The sequence below is a fragment of the Dendrobates tinctorius genome, unplaced genomic scaffold, assembly GCF_039654945.1.
Source record: "Dendrobates tinctorius isolate UK_male_01 unplaced genomic scaffold, ASM3965494v1 ptg000085l, whole genome shotgun sequence".
In the NCBI taxonomy this organism is placed as follows: domain Eukaryota; kingdom Metazoa; phylum Chordata; class Amphibia; order Anura; family Dendrobatidae; genus Dendrobates; species Dendrobates tinctorius.
Window position 1 is genome coordinate 6,806,069 of NW_027361753.1, and position 27,746 is coordinate 6,833,814.

Below are 27,746 nucleotides of genomic sequence, written 5' to 3' on the forward strand. Positions count from 1 at the left end.
AAAACAAATACAAATAACATTCCTCCAATAATACAAAACTGAATTCACCAGGATTGTACATACATTCATTACATATCCAGTTTATATATATCAAATTAACTTAGAGTCCATACTCCTAGTTTGAGGAGAGAGAGAAAAAAAAAAAAAAAAACACTTGCAAACAGAGCTCATCATGTTCCTACCCAGTGACTCATCCTTCTCTATCTTAACATTTCCTAATTTCTCCTAATGATTTTCCCTGAGTTTGGACACTATCTGGTTAACAGCGTCACAGATCTGAGTCGGAGTTATTCTGTTCACCACCGGTCTCCATCTCAGACTCTACCCGAGTGCCCTCAGGTAAGGGCTTCCGCTTTGGCGGAGGACAATCCTCTACGTCCCTATCACACTCTGCGTCAATTCTCTTAAGGTCATCTTCAAAATCGCCGTCAGACTCAGACAGAACATCAAACCTGTTAGATACGACCATTACACCTGCAGAACTCTGGAATTTCTTCCCGGCTCCTTGGCCAGTGTCATACCCCTCAGGTTTACGGGAGGCCTTGTCCTTTTTCTTCCTTTTCTGATTATTGCTATACTCGTCAGACACAGATGGTAGCACTGAAGTAATGCCTTCCTGTGACTGCTGCCCCTGAGGTACAACCTCCATACTCCCCTGTTCTCTCTCTGAACCCTGCTGCTCTGGAGTTAGCTGAGTAGACCCCTGGTGGACCTCTGGTCTGGTCAGTATTTCCCCTGACAGTAAAGCTGCCTCCTCCAGAATCTCTGCCCCTGCCACCAAGTCCTCGTCAGGAAAGTCCTTACAGATATTGTGCCAGGCGTCTGGACAGTCCCTGTGAGGGTGACCGATCTTCCCACAGAGGTTACACCTGATGTTCTGGCAGTCTGCAGCTAGATGGCCGACCTCCCCACACAGGCTGCACTTCACCACAGTACAGGTATTTGCCAGGTGACCTGCCTTGCCACATTTAAAGCACTTACGAGGCTGCCCAGGATAGAAACACACACCCCTCTCCCTCCCAATAAAGAAGGAGTTGGGTAAATGGGCAGTGATGTTATTGCATTGGCGCAGTTTCACCAAAACCCGCCACCCTCCCGTCCAGATACCATCACTGTCTCTGCTTTTGGTGAGGTCAGAGACCAGGTCACAATGCCTCCGGAGCCACACCACAATGTCCTGCGGGGGAACAGACTCATTCCAGAAGATGACACTTACAGTGACAGTATCTGGCTTAGAGATAGGAATAAAGCTGAACTTACTCCAGCCCTCCGTGTCTCTAAACTTGGGGAAACTAGACCAGAATCTGTCCAGGTCAGACATGAGCTTAAAGCTGACATCATAGCCCTGCCTGTCTGGAAGATTAATCACTGCCAGGATGCTGACTGGCACAAATCCCATCTGGTGGCACAAGAGCTCCCTGACGACAAACCTCCTGTCCGGCAGATCCTCCTTGGCACCTCTGTGCCGTAAACGCACCACGTTTCTCCGTTTAAACGCCTGGCCTGTATAGTTGGTACCAGAGGTAAAGGACGGAGCACCACGACTCCAGGCATTACTGGGGGGACCGTGCGGGGTCACATTGGGTTGACTGACGGGGTGAAGGTCTGCAGCAGGAGGGGCAGCCACACCTTGTGTGCTTGAAATTAAAGGTGGGAAATCACAGACATTATCATGCACATTGTTATCATCAGCATCAATGTCATTATCAGACTGTGCAGCGTCCACCAAAGATACTGTGCTCCCCCAAGCCCCCGACCCCCCAGATGCGGTTATCCCCAGCATCAGAGCCCTGCTGGGCACCATCAGTAATGACCAGCGCATGTCCACTGCCCAACTGTTGTGCTTGACATTCTGAGACTTGTAGTCCCTCTGCTGGAAAGTGCAGTCCATGCTGCTGCTTGGAATCTGCTGCAGGCTGCTCTGCTGGGCATTCTGAGACTTGTGGTACACCTGCTGGAATCTGCATAACATGCTGCTGCTTGGGGTCTGCCGCAGGCTGCTGCGGCTGCAGTATTTGACCCTTTTGGAAGCAGAAACTTGCAGGCTGCAGCACTGGCCGCACCGGCTTCTGGGGCTCACCTGGGACAATGTCTGAGCTGGAACATGCAGAGTCCTGCTTGTGTGACATAAACAGTTCCTGGTTCCTTTAAGTCTCTGCCAGGGGCCCCATCTTCTCTAGGACGCAGTCCATGTCCGTCACCACTTTTGCCAGCTGTATACCAAGCATGTTCAGAGTCTGATCATAAAAGGTGTGATCCCCACCAGGATTAGCATTATAGCCCATGTCTATTTGTTTCTGCAGCAAGTCTTTGTGCTGCTGTAACTCGCCGAGCCTCTTGACCAGTCCTGGGATCTCCTCTGCGACCTGAAGCTCAGGTGCACATGGCGTCTCCTCCTGGGATCCTGCTTTCAGCAATGTCCCTGGATGCTTGAAACCAGACGTCTCCTTAACTTTCACCACCGCTGGTTTCGTGGTTCCAGGCTCCACAGCACTTTTACTGCTGCAACCTGACTGCGACCTTGTGCGCCCAGAGCTCGCCATGCTGGCCACCACATGCTTCTGCTGCAGGTTCTCCTGGAGCGTCTGTCTCTCCAGTGAGGTTCTCCTCTGCCTGCTGGGAGTCAGCTGCACACCTGAAGATGGTGATGGCAACTCCTGAGCTGCAGGCTGCTTTCCTCCATTCAGCTTCTCACCAGTAGATTTCTTCTGGATTTCTCCTAGTTGTCCTTCACTCTGCTTGCCTTGGCTGGCCGACTGCTTAACTGGAATTTTCTTACCCACAGCCATGGCTTTTCCTTGTTCCGTTACTTTTTGCACTTTCACAGCTTCACCTTTCTTGCTGCTGCTGCTGCTTCCATTCTGAGCTTTCTTTCCCTCAGAAACAACTTTGGGACTTGCATCCGCCTTAGACACAACATGAGCGTTACTTCCAAGTGTAGGCCTGGAAGCCTGGGCCTTGCTTGGGGAGTTACCCCGCCCAGGGTGGCCTCCCCCTGGGATTGCTCCAGACATCAGGAGAGCTACAAACACACAACCTCACAGCTAGGAGGCAGTATTATAGTAGTTATATTCTTGCACATAGGGAGCAGTATTATAGTTATATTCTTGTATATAGAGGCAGTATTATAGTAGTTATATTCTTGTACATAGGGGCAGTATTATAGTAGTTATATTCTTGTACATAGGAGCAGTATTATAGTAGTTATATTCTTGTACATAGGAGCAGTATTATAGTAGTTATATTCTTGTACAAAGGAGCAGTATTATAGTAATTATATTCTTTTACATAGGGGGCAGTATTATAGTAGGTCTAATCTTGTATATAGGGGCAGTATTATAGCAGTTATATTCTTGTACATAGGTGCAGTATTATAGTAGTTATATTCTTGTACATAGGAGCAGTATTATAGTAGTTATATTCTTGTACATAGCAGCAGTGTTATAGTAGTTATATTCTTGTACATAGGGGCAGTATTATAGTAGTTCTATTCTTGTACATAGAAGCAGTATTATAGTAGTTCTATTCTTGTACATAGGAGCAGTATTATAGTAGTTCTATTCTTGTACATAGGAGTAGTATTATTATAGTAGTTATATTCATGTACATATGAGGCAGTATTATAGTAGTTATAATCATATATAAGGACAGTATTTTTTTTTTTTTTTTTTTTACATTTCTGGAAAAAAGCAAATTGTCCATTCAACACTAAACCCGCATAGCTAAAAATCAGCCTAAAAATGATAATCACAGCACCAGCAATCCAATGATCAGTAGGGTTTTAGCACCCAGTAATAGTGCAACATTTCCGGACTTCTGAAAAGGAAATATGGCCATCTATGCCACTTATAAATAACACTTCCAAAGGCCTGATGAGTTAAGAAACATGGACAACATCCTGCACATCAGAAAGCCTCATCAGCGTCTTCCATCCATTGGGGGTTGTTGTTTGTTTTGCCGTCACTGTAACGATGGCATAGCAGATCTTCACTGAACTGTCAGGATGATACTGTCAGACACCAAGCAGAACAGATGCAAGATGAGGAGGGGACGTATTGATAAATGCAGCCACTGCTATAGCCAGTGATTGGCTGCAGCAGTCATGTGAATGATGGACAGACGTCACCACTGCAGGATCGGCAGGGGATGTCATGGTTGTTGTATGTTTGCTTTTTTCTTTTGGGTAGCTTCTAATAAAGAAGACTAATTTCAAGAGAATTTATTAGCTTTCATGCCCTTTAATTCATGAGGCACCATTTCTGCTTTATTTATAAACTGTTTTATGTTTTCTTTCTAATTTCTCTGTTATTACTCCTGGAAATATAAAACTACATTAACACTAACTCCCCAGGAAAAAATAAATAAATAAATTCTAGGTCCGGTGTAGGGGTCATTCCAGCAGTGTCAGCACTGGTCCTGCCAGGGATTGCGTGACTTATGTCACGCAATCCCTGTGGCCAATCAGCATCACTCTTAAATCCTTTGGAAAAAGCAGCTCTCACTTCCTTCGAACGTATGCGATTGGTCCAAAGGTCGGGAGAGTGAAGTCAGAGCCGAATGGACACAGGGATCGTGTGACAATGTCAAGCAATCTCTGAGGACAGCTAGTGCTGACACTGCTGGAACAGCGCCGGCACTGAAGGCAACTGTTTTTTTTTTTTTTTTCTTTTATATGGGGGGATACAGGAATTGAAAAGGGGTTGTCCAAGTAGTGGACAACCCCTTTCAAAATCACAAATAAAAAAAAAAAATAAAGAAAAACATATAAATTTGCTATAGAGTCACTGTCCTTTCAGAAGGTCAGGGAAACAACCTATTGAATGAGGGACAGGTAACAACCGCTTGTCAAATCATTAATTTCCTGGAGGAACAACTGAGGAACTGCCCAAAAAAAAAAAAAAGAAAGAAAATATTCCTTAGTGAAAACACAAAAGTTAGAATCACAAAACAACATTATTTTTTACTATTATTTATGGGGGCTGCTCTTTAACTGTTTTTTTTTTTTAAAGCTTGGATCCACTTTTAAACAGCAGAGACAGGAATTTCTTTTACGTGTAGTTCCCTGCTGTGTTCACTTTGTCATCCAGACTCAGTCAACTGTTGACAGTGGCTACCGGACCTGAAGAGTTGAAGAAATCGAGAGCTGCGGATACAGTGACAGGCTCTTAATCTGGCTCCTGATAGTCTGCCATTCATCTGCCTGATGAGCTCTCTACCCTGGATTACTGCCTGATAGTCTGGCAATCATCTCCGTCCTAGGCAGTGGAAATCTTCAGGGTTCTCTTCGGCTTTGCTGGGAGGTGCAGTTTTGGCTGTAGGTGCCCTGCCCCGGTTAGTCACCGGATCACGTAGGGCGCTATATAATGCTCTATACCTCACAATGTATTTATTCTACAAGTCGCAGTCACACGTGGAGGTCACATTGCAGAGCAGCCTGCCTCCGATCGTCTGATTACAGCAGCGCTCGGTGACCAACGCCGCCATTTTGTACAAACCCACACAATATTACATCATAGATAGTAAAGAAAACCTGCGGAGAGATGGAAGCAGTAGCTCGAAAACTCAAAAATCAGCAGAACAGAGCACATCAGTAAGACTCTTAATGCCCCTCAAATTGATATTACCCTGGCAAACCCCAATTTTAAAAAGAGGTTGTCCAGTCTCAAAGTTAATTGACAAATCGTTAAGGTTTCGACAGCTGGGAACCGAGAATGGGGATTTGGAATATCTTGGCAAAATGGAGCGGTGGTGGCGCATGTGTCGAGGCTCTACTTTCCATAAAAGTGTCATAGCAAATGAATGGATTGGCGGCATGCATGTACGGCCACCGCTCGATTCTAATGATCTCTGGAGGTCTGATTGCTGGGACCACCCAATCATTCCAAGAAGGGGGCTTCGGATGGTAGGATAAAGCAGTGTCCCCACGCATGCACAGCAGAGTACAGTCCCGTAGAAAATGAATGGAGCGTGGGTAGCACGAATCATTCTAATGGGGCATTACAGAGCCCTGTTCTCGAGAAATTGTAGCAGTCCAAGCAGATGGACCACCAGTGAGATAAAGAGTGTCCTAAAGAGGCTAGTTGAGTCCAAACACGCCCTGCAAATTTTGTGGAATTTTGTGGTGTGCCTCCACTTTTAAAAGGGTTCTCCAGGATTAACGACATTCAATAAAATGTCGAAGTAATGGGCGGACATCCCATTAGTGGAAATTTGTGCCATCGCAGAGGGGCCACCTACCACCTCCAAAACAGCTTCTGTCAGGCACACTATTGGAACTCTGTGTCTGCCCCCGAAATAACCAAGGAGCCGTTAGCTGCTTTTCTTCATGCCAGTCTGCTTGCATCGCCGCAGTGGTCAAGTGCAGCATGACCACTGTAGCCAATCACTGGCCTCGGCAGTCATGCGTTCTCCATCTCAGCATGACTGCTCAGGCTAGAGATTGGCTGCAGTGGTCATGTCACGAGAGTGGACAGCGTCACCGCTGAAGTGAAGTGCAGGGAGACCGTCAAAGCACTAGAGAAGATTTCCCCAGTAAGTAATGGCTATTATTTTACTTTATTCCTGTCAGGATCCTGTCAGCGTCGGAAACTGCCATGGCTGAGCAGGGTGACTTACCCACACTGCGGGAGAGCACGGGGCCCAAAACGGTAGTGAAGGTTTAAGCACACAGGACCAGAGGCACGGAAAATAGTAAGGAGTACCAGGACCTATGATCATGTGACTGCAGGGGGTGGGGCTTAGCGTCCTACTACTGCAGATGATGTAATGTACCTACTGCAGGAATACTGTAGTAGAGGAGAGGAAAACGCAGGTCAGACAAGCAGAGGTCATACACGAGAGGGCGGTGCGGTATGAATGGGATGAGCAGAGAATAGTCAAGTCACAAGCAGAGAGTCATACACGAGAGGGCGGTGCAGTACAAGAGGGACAAGCAGAACTCGTAACAGGGACAGAACCGGATCAAAACCAAATAAGCAACAAGTTATCAGGCACAAGGCACATGTACACAAGAGGTCAACTAACTCAGCCGAGGGAAGGAGTATAACTGACACCGGACCTAGGTCCAGTGAGCACTAAATAGCCACCCTCAGCCAGAGAGAGGCAGAACAATTAACCCCCTGTCTGACCAGGACGGGCTAAAGCGAAACCCCATCCTGGATCATGACAATTCAATTTGACTAATTTTTGATGATCTTGGAAAAAAATAAGAGGAAGAAGCAAATAATAAAGCTGATTATAATATATATATATATATATATATATATATATATATATATATATATATATATATATATATATATATATATATATATATACATACACACACACACACACATACACACACATCTCTGTCTTTAGTATTTCAATGTTCGCTCCATTGGTATACAAGATGGAGTCCAGGACTAAAGGGACAGGACTCCCAGAAATAGTGGGAGCAAGTTCAACCGAACCTGGGCTGCTCCTCTCTAGTAGGTCCAAGTATCTATGGGAACTGACTGATGCACCCCCAATACTTCTCCATGGTTCATAATGAACCAACTAACCTTTAAATGACATGTTGACCTTTGGAAATTTCCACTCTGGAGCAGGCTCCATATGCTGCCAGAATAATATTTATCGCTTATTATTGGCAGACCTTTATTCTACATCTCGAATATTAATTCTTATGTACAGCTGCCTCCCAAACCTTCCCAAATCAACAGAAGGACAGTCCCAGATGTGGGAAGCTGCCCCAGGAGGTTGGTAAGTCTGGTGACATGTCCTGCTTTCCTATTCACCATTCCTGTGCCGTCTGAGGCTCGGCGGAGTAATAACGATGACTTCACAACATTGCGCCTGCCGTGCCACTACATTGAGCCTGCCGTGCCACTACATTGTGCCTGCCGTGCCACTACATTGCGCCTGCCGTGCCACTACATTGAGCCTGCCGTGCCACTACATTGAGCCTGCCGTGCCACTACATTGAGCCTGCCGTGCCCAATCACATACAGCAAAGGGATCCAGTCGGCTTTTTGAGGTACGGGGATACATGTGTATTTTTTTGGCAGTGGGGCAGAATGGGCACTGTTCTTCATCATACTATGTGGGATAGGATATGTACATTATGTGTAAGGGAAGTACTTTGAGGGCATCATACTATGCGAGGAATACACTATGAACCTTACTGTGCGTGGGGGGCAACCAAATTACGGAGCAGCACACTTCACGAAACCCATAAAAGGGGTATCGAAATGTGTGGGAACATATAGCGGGCTTCATTGTGGGCACACAACACAAGGTACTGGGTAAGGTTAAGGATATGGATTAGAGATGTCCTCCCTTTTCTGAATTTGAATGCATGATTACATAGTGATACAATCTGAAATGGACTATAAACAAAACCGACCCCACAGAGTATCCACATATGACAAGTGTCCATACTTGGGCAAGATGATATCCACTCCATGTATAAGGACCAAGACTGTAGAAGTTTCCTAAAGTTTTGGAAGTCTATGCCTCTATCCTTGTGCAATGAATGGCCTACATATCATTTGTGAGTCAGTGTCAGGAAAGTTACAGAAAGGCACAGGATAGAGGAGGTGACTAAAAGCATGCAAGTGAAAGGCAGGAATGTATGAAATGTTGTCATATTGATTGAACTCTCTGGATTCAGCAGATGCCGCCATTCCTGGGCTGGAATCCATGGAATATATTATGGGGCAAGTAGCACTATCCAATATATCCATTATCTGTCAATGCCACGTATGAGTCACTGCAGAACATCCCAACCCAGCTAGCACCACGTCACAGTCAAGAAATACTCCTGGGATCCCAATGACGGCATGATGTGATTCAGTACACCACTATTTTGTGATGGAGAATCACCAGTCAATGTGCTATTTTGATAGCATCCTGTGTACCATTGTGAAGGTGTCTACAACATTAGTAGGCAATTATCATGACGCTGTGATAATGTGAAGGCATCCTGTGTGCCAGTATGACACCATTTAACTTGCCATTGCGTTGGCATCTTGTGTCAGAGTGATTGTGTCCAGTGCTAGTAGGCGACTGCTCTGGCATTTTAATAGTCAATGAGTCATTGTGATGGCATCTTGGGTATATCATTGTCCAACTTACCTGGGTACCAAGGCACTATGTGACGGGATCCTAATTATTAGCATAAATGTTACATGACCAAGTTCAAAGGTGACAAAACCGTAAGTATTTCTCCTTGTGGAGACCACAACATGGCACTGGAAGTCTTGTAGCATAACCTGTTCTAATGGGGTGGGAGAAGGAGATGGCAAAGTACCTAAAGGAGGTCTCCTCCTACCCTGCAAGTCTCTAGGTGGCTCGAGCTTTCTTCCTCAAGGAGCACCAATTTGCATTCCTAGGGCTCCATACACCACATATTGGTCTCCCTAAGAAGAAACAGTTCTTCAAGATCTCTAACTCTGGCAATTAATACACAAAGGAGAGGTAAAAACTCCAATATAGATATCTGTAGATGGGCATCCCTTTCTTTTTTAGGATCGGTAAGTATTACATTTCACGGCTGAATGTTTGGTCAGCATTACTCTGTAAAACTTTAGCTATTTATTTTGATTGTTTTCACAATGTGTCCATGTCAAGAGGACTTTTCAAAGTCCAGTACTCTTATAGGTGCTCTCCTTATCTGCTGGGGAAGGTGATGGTCAAATTGACCATCAACTTCCAACCCCCCTTTGAGAAATCCCAGGCTCTTCTCCAGGAGGAGAACCAACCTACACTGAGCTCCTAGTTCTGGGATGGTAGTCCAGGTAAATGCTGGGGACCGAAACCTCTCTCCCTAACTTTTGTCAAGGTGAAACCACCAATCCTTAATGCTCAGTTTTGGTCTTCTAGTTTGGAGGGACAAGAAATAATTTATCGGTATTAAGGAATCTCCTTTTGGAGTGGGCAGTAGACCTATTCACTTTTTTTTCTGACAGTGTTTACTTTTTTTTTTTTGCGTGGGTACAGAGCAGGTTCTTCGGGCTTTACATGTACCTCCCAATATGGGGCACGAGAGTAGTACAGTTGTTTCTCGATCATAATGGGAAGCACAGGTAGGATTGCAGCTATCTGGGTGACGCACTCCGACCAGACGTTGACGTAAATCCCATTCCTTCAGTGATCCAACAGTAGATACTTCTTATACATTGAAGGCATCTGCCCTTTAATAGAGGCTGGTGGGTGACAAAAACCCTATAGCAACATAATTAGACCTAGATCTCTTTTTAGGACAATTCCTTGAAGTCTAATGAACAGATTTCTACCTGATTACCAAAAAAATTCCTGGGTTGTGATACTTATTTTTTTAATACAGCAAATATTCGAGCTTGCGTGAAGTATTGGCATCATTCTGTTCCTGCCGCTTGTATGACTCCTGACTAAAAGAGAAGGTCATAAATACTTGGAGGCTGTAGGACTACAGACGCCCCGGAGAATGTTTTACTGGAGCAGCTGCTGGCCGAGCATGCCCATGAACGTCACCCGGTGCTCGGTCCGAGCCCGCCGTGCTGTTGAGGAAGCGGAGACTGCCCAGGGTATCATCACGTGTGTATTATACCAAGAATCACTCCAGTGGCAAATCCCCCTGATGCTGCCATACTGCTCTAGATTATTTGCCCCATGGTCCATTATCAAATAAACCTCTTGCAGAGTTCTTTAAAAGGGTTTTCGAGGATTTTTTCAGACTTTTTTTTTCGCTTTCCACTTCAGTGGCCAACAGGATCGGAAGTGATTACGTCCAGGTGGTGTCCGCCGAGTCAGTTGACTGATGGATGGGCAGTCTTTACTTTCTGTGAGCACAGGACAGTAGGGGATTGCCATGGCGAGTAGATCTTTATATGAACCTTTCACACTGGGAAAGCCCCTTTAAAGAGAACGTGTTACTTGCCATAAATAAAAGTTTAATTTTTAATGCCGCTGTTCTCCTGAATCCGGCGCGGTTTTGCTTTCCTTCCTGCGCCTCTCCGTACTGGACATATGGCCTTTTCTTCCCTGTATATAAATCCAGGTCATTTTAGCCAAGTGGACGTGGTCCTCAAAGCTTCTGTTCTTGAAGACCATGCCCACTTGGCTAATACTAGATTTAAATGCTGGAAAGAAGGGTCTGAAACTCAGGAACAGAGAGACGCAGGAACAGAAGAATTAAAACACTGGAATCAGGAAAACAGGGACAGGTAAAAAAAAAAAAAAAAAAATCACATTTATGCCAAGTGACAGAACCTATAAAATAGAGTCCCAAAAAGTCAGGTGGAAACAGGAGGGGGCATACCAAATGAGCATAAAGTCCTGTCACACCGGGACCCTGTAACGGAGCTACCAACTTCATGTTTTTTTTCTGTATAAATTAGCGATGAGCGAACAAGCTCTGACCTTGTGTTATCACGATAATTATCAGAGTATCATGGGCACTCTCGAAAAATATGTTCAAGTCCCCATAATTCGCGGCTGTGCACAATTACTAGTATCCACTGGTGTTCAGATTAGCATTCCGAAAGTAACGGAGCAAACATACTGCTTTATGTACATGGTCTTTTACTACTAAGGATTGTCGGACTCGAGTGTGAAAGGCCCACCAGTAACCAACTCTAGGGAGGGCCCTGCTTTCCAGCTACATGCAAAAATTACTATCCTCATTCACAAATTTCTATATCCATAAACTGGGATAATTGTTAAATAAAATGCTGCATTTGTCTTTATATAGTGAATCAACTGTATTGTGCCAAGTACTGCTCATGTATATAATACTCCTGGCATGGGGGGTCCACCGGAGGTTTCTCCTGATCTCCGGCGGACCAGTCCGAGCCTGCCCCTGAGTGATCTCAAGCTCTGCTGATCTCATGGAGAGATGGATGATTTGTAGGACTGGGGGGGACTTGGGGGTGGGGGGGGTGGGTTTCGGGTTGTAAAGTGACAGAAAACATAATATTACATGGTGGCCATTCCTCTGAATAACGGATATGTAATACTATATTATCCTGCAGGGACCCTCGCGGTTTGCCTGCGATGATAGAAGCGGTACTCTGGGCGATCCACTGATTGATGCTTTTTTTTTTAAAAGGATTGTTGTCACCACTGCTGTGGCATAATTGGAAACCCATGGGCACAAATGCAAAATCTCCAACAGGGTCGACCCCCAAGCAAGGGCGGACATAGACAGAAGAGGGCCCCTGTGCAATAGCAGCATATAGCCCCCTCTGTGGACAGAATGTGGATGTAGGCCTACCTATTTTCTTAGTCCAATTGTATGTCCACCCTTGTCACCAAGTATTACAAGTCTTCCATAGTCATGTTCTCAGAGGCCAAAAGGACCTTTAGGGCCCAGGGGCAACTACAGCCTCTGCACCCACTATAGTTATGCCCCTGGACTTGTACAAGCCCAAGTTTTTGAGCCCCAAAGATGAAACTTTTCAACATTAGGCTTTACTTTTTTTTTTTTTTTTTACTAGACTCATTAGAAAAGTGATAAAGTAATGGGTACAATATGATGCAACAGAAAAACAAAAAGACAAAAAAGTGCATTCAGCAGCCGATGCGTCATGCAAAGTACAAGCGTGGTAGAAAAGCAATTGTGCTGCCTACACTTTCCGCACTTATCAGCTTGAATCTGGATTTTTATTTATCTGCCGGTTTACGACGCCTTTTCTTATCATTTTTACTATACCGGTAATCACACATTGCCAAGCACAAGCAGTTTTGTTCTGTCGGGGCCTGCGCGGCCGGTCTGGGTAAGCGGAATAATAGGACAGGTTCATTTAGGGATCTGACCAAACAATGCCGGCAGAAAGACGGCGAGTACAACGAGAAAGCGAGCTCGCGTCGGGGGAAGAGTAATGAGAGGGCAACATCACAATGTGCTATCTGCAGGGTCCATGAAATAGGAAATATTAAATGGATCTGCGCAATGTTTTATCACATCTGTTGCAAACGTATATATGAATACAGAATCCTAAGGGGCAAGGGCGAGTGCAGAATGAGGTGGGTCTATTTTCTTTCCGCATAGGCGATATAAACCTATCCGGCGTCCCCAAATATGGTCATTTTTATTTTTAAACTTTTCTTTTTATTATATAATCCAGAAAAAGGGGGCAAATATGAACTATTAGCTTTATATGTATTTTTTAACTCCTCTTCCTAGGGGATGTGAACTCAATTGTACAATAAATTGTAATAATGCAGTATATTGCAAAACTACCGCCATCTGTATCCCCCCCGCTGTCATAAGGCCATCGATATCCTGAAATCATGTTATGGGAGGGGGTTATGGGCATTTGCACACCTTCCACCATTTCCAACCCATAAATGCTGCGGTCACAGTTGACAACAGCATCTAAGAAGTTAAAGGGGTATTTCCAAATCTCCAAGAGCCTATCCCAACATGTAATAATATAATTAAATGCCTTCAATTAGAAATGTAGTATAGTTCTTCTAATTTGCTATGTCTCTTACCCTATGTGCAGGTCATTGCAGTAACTTAGTAATCACTACAATGCCCTGCACATTGGGTACGCAACATAGCGAATTAGAAGAACTATACATTCCAAATTGGACGTATTTGCTATTATTACGGTATTATTACACCTACTACATATTGGGATAGGATAAATAAGGGGGCATGAAATTGGTGATGCATGTGGTGAGGGGGAATGGAAGTGGACAAAAAAAAACAAAGAAAGGAGGAATGGGACTAGTCAACCACCCAGATGGGAGAAAAGAAAGTGTCCATCGAGGTAAGAAATTAAAAAGTGACAGGGTTAACAGCTGCAGGACTCGTCTCCATTTCACTGTGAGCGAGTAGGAACACACACCAGGAGTATGCAAGGCTCAGATCAGTGTCCCCAAGCCTGGCCGGCCACAGGTCCTTACAGCTGGACACCAGTTACGTGCGCTAATAAATAGCCCATCAACTTTTCAAGGAGAAAGCCTCAGGAAGGGAAGCGATCTGTCAATTTATAACGTAATGCTGCCACATCCGAGGCTTGAGGCGCACGGCGCCTCACACCTCAAACTGGCCCTGAAACAACATATCAGATGCACTTGTCCTCAAATCCACAGGACGGTCATTTCTAGAACACTGTATACACTAGAACACTTGCTCAATTTAAGCTTGAGCTTTGTCCAATGCAGTCATAAGCAGTGTCGGACTGGGATGCCAAGGGCCCGCTAGTAAAATTGCCTTTCAATTTTTACATATGCTTATATATAGTAACTTTTTTTTTTTTTTTTTACAGGTAACGCGTCACTGGAGTTACAGAGGCACCTCCGGCTGGCGCTATGTAAATACACGTCACATGCACTTTCTCTCCATGCCCCCTGAGGAAGGAGTTTGTCGCTCCGAAACGCGCGTCGGGGTGGGCTGGCGGACCTCCACCTTGTGCATCTATCAGGTATTCCACCTTTACCTCTCCACTCATGGCCGCTTTTGTTGGTATTAACCATTGATTTACGAGCACTTTCTTAGATTTAATGGCTAGGTCATGTTATAGTTATAATGTACTTTTAATGCAGGGGTGTTTGGTCTTTTAAGCCCTCTTTTTCTTGTGTGGTCTTTGGAGTGTGCATATGTTCCCCTCCTTTACCTTTGTACCCACTATTCTATATTGTGTATTTACTAAAGTTTACATTTTATATTGGACCTTATGAGTGCTTGACTGTTGATTAGTAATTAACTTTGTAGTTTTTTAAATGAATTTCAGGCTACATTTGTCTGAAAATAGTGAATCAAGTGTATTATGTCAACAACTGCACATATAGAAGTGGACCACTCCTAAACAGGGGCCTACCGGAGGATTCTCCCGCTCCCCTACGGGCCAGTCGTAGGAATAAGACAAAAAATGAATCTATAGTTCATCATTCCTTTTTTTTCTCTTTACTGTTCTGTCTTACACTATAGTTTCCACATTGTAGCAACTTGTCTTACCTCAATGACAGTTTTGATCACATTTTGATTATAAAAGTTCTATTTTAAAGGAACTGATAAAAAAAAAAAAAAAAATGTAACCCAAAATTCTTAGAACGGTGTAAGAAATAAAAAATACTCACCAACCTCTTGCAGCTCCCATCGTAATGCTGCCCGATACTCCAACATGTCTATGTCCGGCTAAAGCAATGACCCCTGCAGCCAATCATTAGCCACAGCGGTCACTTGTCTCTGCTTTAGGATGGCACTGATGTAAAGTGAAGTAGAGACTGGTGGGGCACCGGGCAACATTAGAGCTCAACTGCTACAGAGGATGGATGAAATGAGTAGTTGTTTTTTATTTTGCTGTACGTTCACTTCCACCACAATTTATCTAAAGATGCATTTTTGCTCTTATTTTGGACTCTGAGACTATACTGTATCTTTCATGTTCTGTTCAAAACTTTGGGGCACTGTATTTATAATCCCCCGGTTTCCAATCAAAGCCATAAATCAGAGATGGAGCCACGTATCTGCGACCCATTTTGCAGCGCTCAGACAGAGGAGCTTTCCATACGAGTTGGCTCCGTTCATCGCGAGTCACAATGCACCTATAAAGGCAAAGTCAATAGCACATTCTTCTTTTTATCGTCTCTCAATCTCTTGCCTATATAAGAGGCCTTTGAAGGAGCTTCTGGGACTTCCAGACGCACAGAGAATAAACATGATACATGGAAAGATTCCTCCTTGTATTATGCAGCCCCAAATAGGGAGTCGGAAGACAAAGGGGACTCTGAAGGGTGTTGGGGTTAAACATAATAAAGGACTACCAAAATCCTGGGCATCCTTTAGCCAGATGAAAAATTACTTCCCCCTGTAACCCCCATGCAAGCAACGCAAAGAAATTTTAACTATTTATATGATAAAGGATAAAAAAAAAAAATCCACTTGGAAAAGCTTGGTGACAACAAATATGGCGGCCAATATTGATCCCTCTTAACCAAGGAGTTGTCAACCATCCAGAAAAATGAATCTGAGAAACAATTTCGAGGACTACAAAAAAAAAAAATAGTTAAGCCATGGGGACGCCCAGGAAACTGGGCATCAACACCGTCAAGGGGTTATTGGCCACTTAAGTGGTTTGTTAGCCAGAAACATGTGTCACCAAGTCAATATTCCCATGGCATCTTAATTATTTTTCCTTAAAATTTTTTATGGTGAAATATCCAATCCACATTTTTCCTTTTTTTTTCCCCAGACAATACTATATAATATTTGTAGCTTCTTAATTTATCGACCAAGCAAACAATGGTGGAATTCATCTAAAGGGATGTTACATTACGCGTAATGGATGTAACTAGATAATTTTGTACATTTTTTTATTATTATTACCACCATGTATCAAGACGAAGGTTCTAGGGTCTGGCATATATTAATACTCCTCCCACCCCTAAAAAATAAAATAAGTCCTATACCGTATAGCTTACACCATAAATCTTTAGGAAGGATCGCAGTTTGCCAGCCATACATGTCAAAATTTAGATCAAAGTTTAAAAAAATTACAAACCAGAATTTTGGAAAAAAATTTTAAGCCAAAATGTAACTTAAAAAGAAAAAAAAAACAAAAACCAAAACACATAGACAGAAGTATGTCCACATAGACTAGCTGTATAACCTTCCCCCTAATACCAGACACCTGTTACTTACCGTGTCATTTCCGGACGCTGATCCAGAATTCCCAGCAATATTTTGCCCCTGGTCGCTATTTTGCTCTTCATTCCCACGAGTGACCCGTATCCTAAAATGTGGCTGCCTAACATTTTGCTCTTGTCTAATTTTAAACGAGCACCCTTGTCCCAGCAAGGGTCTCTCTCTGGAATCATTCTGACAATTGTCGGTAAAGTCCTGACTACAAGACCTGCCTTCGGTATTCACCCCGTTCTCCACAGGGTTGGTGGCCTCCAGACGTGGTTGCAGTGGGTAGGAGGTACTCCTTTCCAGTCGGATACGAGGGTAGCGAACCAGTCTGTCTCCTTTCGTACCAGTAAACCCAAAATTGTACTCTCCCCCCGGGCTACAGTTGGTCATCTGAGACTGCTGAAGTTGAAAAACAAAACATCGCTTCCCAGGACTCCCCGAAGTGTCCGGAAGATGCTGTAGTGACCAACGTCTCGGTTCGGCGTTAGACTCATTTTGGACAAAATGGCTTGGCGACACCAGCCTCACCTGTCGAATGTCGGGGCTGGGAGTCTGACTGTTAACTCTAACCCCACCAATGTTTTTACTCCACGTAGGTACATTGACCTCCTCTTCTCCATCGGTAACGTAGCCAATATGCCCATTTTGGTCCCCAAACCGACGGTCGGCAAATCTTGGTGGGAAGGAGATTGCCCCATTGACATGTAGCTTTCCAGACTCGTACACATGTGGAGGAGAATTGCTAGGGGTATCCTGCGGGGTACTTATAGTGGAGGAATTTTTTCTTACAGCAGAAATATAATGCTCATTGAAGTCCTCGAATCCGCAGGAAAGCACCTCTTCCGAGAACTCTGCAGTCTCACACTCGTCGACACCGTCGCTTTGCTCTTTCCTTTGGAGAGAGATCTGCATGGAAGAACTTCTCGTTGGGCGCACATCAATGTTCTGCAGCAGCTGTGGAATAAACATAGACGTGCTTCTTTTCAGAGCTCCTTCTTCTTGGAAATCTCTATCTTCGTAGTGTCTCGTGAAGACGTGAGTCCCGTTCCTCCTCGGCAGGGTATGGAATGCCATGAAAAAGTCGTCTTCTTTCTCCTGGTCTAGGACGTCCGACTCGGGAGCCGTGTTGCTTCTGCCGGAGCCGAAATGAAACCGTAGCCGGTGGGCCATGGTTTAATGAGGGGCAGGAAAAAGTAAAAAAAAAAAAAAAAAAACGAACGACGTTGCAGTCTCTGCCAGCAGTGAAAACCCAAAAACGTAAACTCCAAGAAAAAGAGTCCCATCTGCCAAACTGTTAGCAGAGCAGTACCAATAGCAGAAATAGCCTAAGTGACAAGCAGCATTCCAGGCATGATTGGATAAGAGGAATCAGGGCTTCTACATACTGTCACATAGGGTAGGGTGACGGGAGTCATGTGACACTGTCCGACCACCCTCCTCACCAGTGGAAGCAAACTTTCTTTTTTTCATTTAGGATTTTTTTTTTTTTCCTCTTGTGTGTCCAACAGCGAGAGCCTGAAACGGCATCTTCCCAGCTGCTACTTTTCCATCAGAAACCAAGAAGCATTGGAAGAACGTTCACATTCGTGGCCGACGTAAATCTAAACCACATCGTATTCATTGGGCACTTCTTTCTTGGCAAGGAAAAAATGGAAAGTTGAAAAAAAAAAAAAAAAAGTTGAGAGAGAATCCAGGCGCGTTTAACAGCTACAGTAAACTTTGTGAATTACTTTCCGCAGCTACTCCCGGGCTGCAACTAGACATGAAAAATAGCCGCAAAAAGGGGGATGGAGGGACAGGGGGCGTCCAGCGGTTTCCCAGTGAGAACACAATATGATACAGCCCTGAGATTTTTTTTTTTTCCCATTGTTCTGGTTCAATAGGTTTTTAAATCGAAGATGTTCAAAGTAAAAAGGGTCTTGTCACATTTGTAAAGGGGTTGTCCAAGATTGGAAAAATAAAATGGTTGTTGTATTCTATAAACAGCGCCACACTTGTCCACAGGTTGCCTGTGATATTGCAGCTCAGCTACACTTTTTTAATAGAGATGGGCTGCAAGATTTGATGCCATTCAAGGCCAGAGGTGGCGCTTTTTTTTTTTTTTTTTTTTTTTTTTTTTTTTAAAGTAAGGCAGTCGTACGTTCTAAAATCATGTCCGATTGGTATATAAATTCTCCTTTAAGTGCAGACCCTGTGGAAGCCATTTTTCTGCCCCTATGGAGCCAGATTAAATCATCTTGATCTTCTGATACGTCCATTTTCAATCTCCAGCTGTGATAAAGCTGTGACACATGATGAAAAAAAAAAAGTGGGAAAACTAATTCCACAATGATTTTCAAATGGTTGTCTACGGATAGGTCATCAATGACTGATCGGCGTGGGTGCGGCATCCTGCACTCCCGCCTTCCAGCTGTTCTCCACTCTGTCACTGGAATTGTGGCCTCGGCCAGGTACTGCACATCCACTATAGTTTTTAATTGGGTTCCGATGTGCAGTACCCGGCCGTCATACAGTCGATAGCTGTGCTGTCCAACTTCGTAACCGAGCAGTTGTAGCAGCAGCCGCCAACGACACCGGGAGAAGCTAATTGGCGTGGGGTGCTGGCTATTGCGCCCCACTGATCAGACATTGATGATCTATCTAAAGGATGATTAGAAGTCCAGTAGGCGGTCCTAATCAATGATTAACAAATGTCTCAGCAAAGTCATACAGAGAAGGGGTCAATCGCCATGTAGGACCGCCTACTGGACTCTTGAGCATTGGAAGATCTGGTATTTTAACGAATACAATACAAAATTACACTAAATCTTTTCCTACAACTCTTTATATCATTCTGTTCAGAATCTCCACCACCTCTATAATATGTGGTCACACATCGGACGCCATGCTCAATGGGACAGACTCCATTGAAGAGTGATCTACAGTTACAATTCTGCATATGTAGGTCGTGATTCAACCTTTAGAATCTTAGAATCGTAGTGTTGGAAGGGACCTCCTGGGCCATCTGGTCCAACCCCCTGCTCAAAGCAGGATTCGCTAAATCATCCCAGTCAGATGTCTGTCCAGCCTCTGTTTGAAGACTTCCATTGAAGGAGAACTCACCACTTCTCGTGGCAGCTTTATTCCCAGCTATTACAAGGGAATTCCCGCGGAAGCCTCAGTTAGTCGTTACCCAGCTTTAGAGAAACGGACAACGAAACAATGCCGAAAAATCAGATTGAAAAAAAACTTCAATACTTTGGGAAATCTTAAGGTTTTTTTTTTAAAAAAAATTAAATAAAATTAAGCCTAAATAATCCCTGCATAAATGAAAGGCTTATTCAAGTCTGTAATATACTTTTTCTTTCGATTTTTAGATGGGTTGTCCGGCCTTAGGTCTACAAGTCTGTAGTCACTAACTGCAGACTTGCGAATCCTCACATCGCATGCACTTCGCACTGTCAGGAGTCTCCAGTCACGCGACTACTTACGGCCATATTCCAACTAGACGTGTCTGGCATCGCTCAATACCCTTGGCATGGAGCGAGGCCGTGCACGTCTAGTCGGTATGTGACCACGTGTATGTAAATCACATGCTTGTGGTCACAGGACAGGCCGGCACCAGAGATTCTCATTCACTGACAGCAAGGAGAGATCTTGAATATGGTGAAGGAACGAACCAAAAGTCGAAGAGAAAGTCGCAGAACTTTTCATACAGCTTTTAGAATCTGCAGTGGGTTCGGAGCTGGCCCCTTTATTTCCGAGCTCCAAGTTTCAGACAGTCGTGGCAGAAATGTTCACTAGTTTTAGTTTACATGACAAGTGCCAAGGTTCAGTACAATCCTGCATTGTTCTAGCCGGATCTGGAGCCAACAACACAGACAGTGCGGGTATCATACGACCTGGCAGGCCAGGATCACAGGTGCTGTACAGACGGCCTTAGAAAAATCCGGTTCGTTTAAAGGAATTTGTGCAAATTGCAACTTTAAAAATTCCGTATTTACAAAATAATAAAAAAAGTCTGCATTTGCATTTTTTTTTTTTTGCTTTGTGCACCCTTCCCCCGCCAGATGTGAAGCTGTAATACAATATGTGAAGGTGCCAGATGGGAATGGATGTGTGCGAGCTTGGTTCTCATGCGACGGCGTTTGATATTTGCAGTTATGTTCACTGGAAACTCAACTTAATTAGAAGACGGACAATTCCTAGAAAACGCGGAGAGAAAGGCGGCGCTGATCTATTACAAAAGGTTTCCAAATATTGACTTGTACAAGCATAAAACCCTCCGAGGGGCTAATACAATCCCCCCTTCTGTGAGCAGTATCATTAAAGGGGCTGTCAACTGCTGAAACCATTCTGGTAATCGGACCCCTAATGATGAGCAAGTTATCACCTATGCTGGAACCAAACACCAGTCAGCACTTCCTTCCAATGGTCATTCAGGCATTTAGAAGTTAGGTGACCGCCATAGCTGTCATCGTATAGGACAATCACGTGCACCTTGGAATCCCAAAACCACAGAGGCAGCAGCTAATACCTGCACCATTCCCGGGGTCAGCGCCTCTCAGAATTCCCATATATGGGGACAAACGTCTACATATAGATCATCTCTCCGAGCCTCACGGCCACATCTACCCTTCCAAAAACACTAACCAGATGACAGCTGCGCGAGATAACCTCCGACCTGGAAGTATTCCTGAGATAAATCGCTGAACATAAGAGGTGGGGGGACGAGACTAAAGGGGTCGTTTGTATAATAAAAGTGGAGTACATGCAATGAATTCTCAAAACCAAAATCACTAGGAAAAAAGCGATCAACAAAAACAAGCCACACCAGGCCCGAACGAACCAAATAGGAGGACCAAACCATGAAATTGAGGTACATGCAATAAGTGATTAAAACTGATCATCAAGGAAAAGCAAACAAAAAAACAAGGTACACCAGACCCAAGGACCAAAATAATGGAAGGTGTAAATTCCTAAAACCAATGATCAGGAAAATGGTTGGTACACAAGACCGTTTTATCTCCATCCGAGAAAAACAATGAGAAGACTCTCAGCAGACTCTCAGCAGACTCTCAGCAGACTCTCAGCAGACTCTCAGCAGACTCTCAGCAGACTCTCAGCAGACTCTCAGCAGACTCTCAGCAGACTCTCAGCAGACTCTCAGCAGACTCCCAGCAGACTCCCAGCAGACTCCCAGCAGACTCCCAGCAGACTCCCAGCAGACTCCCAGCAGACTCCCAGCTCCGATATTATTGGTTGCGTGCAAGAGCCCAATAAGTGATCAACAAAAATAAACCACACCAGGCCCCAGAGAGCCAAACCAGGCCCAAACGAGCCAAACCGGGCCCAAAAATGGAAAACATGAAATAGTGGAACATGCAATAAATTAGTCAACTTGGAAATGGCAATCCAACAAAAAAAAAACAAAAAAAAAAAAACTACTAATAAACTTATGATCCATTCACAAATTTAAGCAAACGGCAATTAAATGTGTGTGATAAAACAGACACATGCAACATAACCAAAAAGCAAATATTATGCACCACCCCTCAAGCCCTGCAATAAAGAAAACACATATTCTGTTAATTTGGAGTTTGCATCAAGCCCAAAATAAAAATGATCGCCAAAATCTATTCAAGACAAATGTGCAAAACCTGAAAAGTTCTAGGAGATGTAGAGACACAAGGTCAGCAATGTATTAATTCACGAAACAGAAAGTATGATGCAAACCGCCTCTGAAAATATTAAACCCAATGATCAATGATGGAAACATTTCAAAGTATACATGGAGACTATTCTCAGTCGCATGCGAAGCACTTTTTTTTTTTTTTGCGGGATTTCTATCACTGTGTCCTCTGAAGTTTCCATGTGAATAACTGAGTCCAAACACGGAATTAAGAAGCTGCATCTCTCTATCACAGCAGGAAATCACAGCACTATCTGAGATAACGGCAAAGGTTGGAGTTTTCTACCCATAAAAAGCCTTTCTAGGGCATGAATTTAGGATAATAGTAATTTTTATGAAATATGATCTTTATCCTAATGCATATTTGGGAAATTTTCTCATCTTAACCATTTATGCCATATACGCAGTAGCGTAAAAGAGGAGTGGGCATGCCACCTCTCCATTCACAACGTCTGCATTATGGAATGGGAGACTCAATTCTCGGGTCACAGAGGTGGGGCACGTAAATAGATGAACAGAACAGGCTCCGCCGCTCAATCGCCACAATATTAACTCTGCTCTGTGAGCCATATTGTACAAACCAGGATACAGGGCGGGTAAAGCAAGGAGCAAGCGCCAGAGCACTCACCAATCGATTCTCATCAAATACTTCGAATAGTAGCCTGTGATTGGTTGGATGGACCTAAAAAGGTAAAATAAAAAAGTGTCAGGCATTTTGTAAGCAACTAGTTCACAAAAAAGTAGCATAGCAATGCTTGTTAAAGGGACGTGCTACTTCCCATAAATAGGCATGTTTTACCTGGAGTAAACGCTGCTGATCTTCTGAATAAGTCTACGTTTTTCTTTTGTTCCTGCGTCTCTACATTCCGGAGATCTGGCCCCCTTTTCCCTTTATAGAAAGCTATTATTTTTAATCAAGTGGGTGTGGTCTTCAACTCTTGTGTGGGCGTTTTGTTGAGGACCATACATAGTTGGCTAATAAGCAATAGAAGGCTATATCTCAGGAAAGACCACGCCTATTTCAAAAGAACAGCGGTTTTATATCAGGTCATAGGACAGCAGCATGATGTAGGGACTGAGACCCTGATTCCAGTGATGTGTCACTTACTAGACTGTGTTTTTCTGTTTCAATAAAATCAGTGTTTTATCAGAGGATCACTAAAGGACTAGGTGCCCTGTACCTCATGGTCCAACCACACCCCTCCACTCATTGGCAGCTTACGGTCACTGAACATAGAAAGCAGCCAATCAGTGGTGTGGGCGGAGTAATACAAAGCTCAGCATTCCAAGCTCTGCTAGATCTACAGCAAAAAAAAAAAAAAAAAATATATGATTCTACCAACTGCTGCACCTAGTAAACTAAGTGATATATCGCTGGAATCAGGGTCTCTCTTACTACATTTATGCTGCTGTCAGATTACATAGCATAAACCTGCTTACAGATTCCCTTTAAGCAGCAAAATGTGTATTTAAAAACTGCAAATGAATAGTATCTGAGCAACGCCGCCCCACAGACTCAAACGACAAATTCAACTCTGCTTTTTGCACCATACGTACAAAACGGCGCCAAAAGGTAACAAATATTTCTGAAATGTAGCAGAGCGATGTTTGTCCTAGAAGGAGAGAGGATGACGAAATCACCTCTGCTACATCAGTCTGCCTTTTGCAGAGCCAATATGCATCAGCTGCGGGGGGCAGAGTTTGCCAAATGTTCGCATGGGTTATATAACGGAGCAGCACGGAGTTTGCCAAAGACAGCAACGCGGCGGTTTGTAATTCGGTGCGATTCAGCATTACACAGTGGCACGACAAACTCAGCTCTGCTACATCCGCCTCCAAAATACCTGGCAGACGACACTGTGCCCAATCAACGTAATTTGGGCCAGGTTGGAATATTCCCATGGGCTCCGGACGCCGGTTTGTTTACACTATGTGGCAACTATTTGCAGCCTATGGATTTTGTGCCGATCGTGTGAATACTTGAGCGGATGGAATGTAAAAGTAGCCGGCCACAAGTTCTGCTCGATGTGGCACAAGATGGCGCGGAGGGAGATTCTTTTTAGACCAGAGAGAAATGGTTTTTTCACACGATGCTGAGCAGATTATTCACGATAACCAGTAGTAAAGGAAGAAGAAAAACAAAAAAAAACAAAAAAAAAAAAAAAAAGGGGGGGGGAATATTTGGGAGGTTTCACACCGGATTTATGGCACGCTCGTAGCCAGGAATGGACGGCTGATACCGCAGCTGCCCCTCATTAAAACCGGAGCAGCTCATGTTATCGTGGAGAGATCGATCCGCCTGGCATAAAACTCACAAGTTCCAGCACAACTTTTTTTCGCTGGACGAGTGACACGTTCGAGTCCCTGCACCTGCACGTTTCGCGGCTGTTAGACAGCTTCAAAAATGCACAAATTGCCTAAAAAACAGGCAATCCCTACATGTGTTGCAGCAAACAGTCGTGAGACTTACAGGTGCGGGGACTTGAATTTTTTTTTTTTTCAAGCACGCGGAAGACACTCTTTAGCACTTGAGCATGCTCAGATAACAACTTATGTTTGCTTGAAACTAATGTGCACTTGAATCAGCACGCTACTTAAATGCTTGGGATTTTTAGTTTGGCTTTATTTTTTTTTTTGTTACTAATTTATTTCACACATTGTGCCTCTTCAAGGTTAGGATGTCATCACAAAATCGCCAGTGTTAAAGTATCAGGAAGGCAGACATGGTAACTAACCATCTCTGCCTTCTCAATGGAGAGACTGAGAGTCACCAAAAGCCAGCCTCCTGCTCTACGTGCAGCTGCTGACTCTGCAAAAGATGTTCTAAAACTCTGGGGCAATGGGGGTGTAGTAACTAAAATAGTAAATTCTAGTTGAAGATCCCTGCGTAATACACCATTTTAAGGGCCAGGCCGTCGGGTCCAAAAACCAGCCGTCGGGTCCAAAAACCAGCCGTCGGGTCCAAAAACCAGCCTTCCCTGAAGTTTTAACCATTTGGGCAGTTTGCATGTAGCTAATCAGTAGATCAGTGAGGGTGCTGAGAGTCAGATGATCTGAAACTGATGTCCGGTCCCAAATATAGGCTCTCCATATTGGAGCACCCTTTAAGCAATTTACAGGGGCCCCACTAGGTTTCTCATTTTTTACTCCCCTTCATATTCCGGTCTGTACATGCAGAGGATTAGTGTTGGCGCCTATAGGTGTATAATTCATTACCGGGCCTCAGAGTTTGAAAGAGACTTCTCTTGCTTTGTCCTCTGCTCTTATCCAGCGCTCAGAGACGGGAGATTACACTTGTCGGCTAAGCCAATTCATGTTCTAAAAACAGAACTAATGGACAAAACCTACTGGAAAACAGCCATGACCTCTCCACACCGTTCTCACCCTGCTCAGGAGCCTAACAGAAAAAATATACACATAAAATAATATTCGACTTACTCTGAAGAAGAATTCCTCATTCCATTTTGGATTCAGCGTCTAAAAATAAGGAAAAGAAAAATTACACTACTGACATTGTGATTGTTGACACAATCGGGACAGGTTCTCGTACATATTTAATGGCAGCGGGGGGATTATTTTACGTTCACAAAGATCAGGTGACCAAAGCCGAGGGGGCAGCACAGTAATGGGATCCCACCAGTGACCTAAGAGGGTGGAAGTGTATTGGTGACTAGGGAGATCTAAGAGTAATTTTGGCCTAAAAATAGAGATCTATAGATAGCAGGGAGATCATTTAGGTCCTGGGGCAGGAGAGAGAGGACTCTAGAACATATCAATGACAGCAAGGAAATCATCATGAGTACAAAAACCATGACGCATACAAATTATATGAAAAAAAGGTAACAAAAAAAATTATCAAAAAAAAAAAACAAGCACAAAAATTAAATCCTAAAACCTGACAAAGCCTTGTAAAAATGATATTTATCACTCATTTTTGAGACAGCTAGGTGGCAACTAATACATTCCTGGAAACTAGACCAGAAAAGGGTGGGGGGTTTGGCAAAACCATGGATAAAAGTGGGAATTTTCAGGATGTTCATCAGTAACCAAAAACTCACTCGTAGACAGCACTTTTTCGGGGGGTTTTGCCCCTCATTAGTACAAAGTATAATACTGGTTAGCTGGAGGAGATACCTAGATGCAGCTCAGGAGTACCAGTTATTATTGAAAACACCAAACTGTCTATGGAGACATTCCAGGGCAATAACAACAGATATTTCCCAATTACCCCAGAGCGGAGTCTAGGCATCTTGATCATCCAACCAGTATTCTGCTCTGTACTAATGAGAGGCAAAAACCCTGAAACAGTGCCTACTGACAAGACTTTGGCTTGGCTGGTTTGAGTTACAAGCCATTTTTTCACTTTCAATAAGGGCCCCTAAATGTTGGCGAGTATGACCTCTCACAGAGACTGTCCAGCGGAAAATGAACTTCCTACAATCCTTTTTACAAGGTTTTATAGTTCGGGAAGTGTTTAGGTGAAATCACATTCGAAAACCAAGCAGCGTGACAATAGTACAGAACACACCATTTATCATCAGACAAAACCCAGGGAAAAATAAAACAAAGATTTTTGCTCATTTTGTTATTTTTTTCTTGGGTTTTTTTTATCTGTGAAGTGGCCACACAGTGTGAATGTGCTCTTACACACTGCAGTGCACATACACCGACTTATGCTCCAGCTCATTTATATGGTTTTACTATTTATCATCAGGATATAAACAGAGCAAGACAAGGGGGGGCGTAAAGCTTCAGTGACATCAATCTCGATTTATCCATTTATATTGATCCCTCCGATGCAGCATCTGTGTTCCCACCTACAGTCATGCCCAAAAGTTTAGAGAATGACACAAATATTAATTTTTACAAAGTCTACTGCTTCATTTTTTCTAATGGCAATTTGCATATACTCCAGAATGTTATAAAGAGTGATCAGCTTAACAGCAATTACTTGCAAAGTCAATATTTGCCTAGAAAATGAACTTTATCCCCCAAAACACATTTCAACATCATTGCAGCCCTGCCTTAAAAGGACCAGCTAACATCGTTTCAGTGATTGCTCCATTAACACAGGTGTGGGTGTTGATGAGGACAGGGCTGGAGATCAATCTGTCATGATTAAGAATGACACCACTGGAAACTTTAAAAGGAGGCTGGTGCTTGGCATCATTATTTCTCTTCTGTTAACCATGGTTATCTCTAAAGAAACACGTGCAGTCATCATTGCACTGCACAAAAATGGCCTAACAGGGAAGAGTATCACAGCTAGAAAGATTGCACCTCAGTCAACAATCTATCGCATCATCAAGAACTTCAAGGAGAGAGGTTCCCTTGTTGCCAAAAAGGCTCCAGGGCGCCCAAGAAAGACCAGCAAGCGCCAGGACCGTCTCTTAAAAGTGTTTCAGCTGCGGGATTGGGCTACCAGCAGTGCAGAGCTTGCTCAGGCATGGCAGCAGGCAGGTGTGAGTG

General features: G+C 43.9%; 1 protein-coding gene across 10 annotated transcripts in view; it reads right to left on the reverse strand.

The window, feature by feature from the left end:
- The window catches only part of NEDD4L (NEDD4 like E3 ubiquitin protein ligase), a 331,333-nt gene that overhangs the window by 112,203 nt on the left and 191,384 nt on the right, over positions 1 to 27,746 (reverse strand). For 9 of the 10 annotated variants that reach the window (XM_073584806.1, XM_073584805.1, XM_073584804.1 and 6 more), the window contains 2 exons: positions 25,716 to 25,754; positions 22,906 to 22,959 (listed from right to left, as the gene is read on the reverse strand). In XM_073584806.1, the coding sequence (XP_073440907.1) occupies positions 22,906 to 22,959; positions 25,716 to 25,754 (93 nt within the window). Of the gene's footprint in view, positions 1 to 16,615; positions 17,792 to 22,905; positions 22,960 to 25,715; positions 25,755 to 27,746 lie in introns of those variants that run through there. The other variant, XM_073584817.1, reaches the window with a different exon arrangement.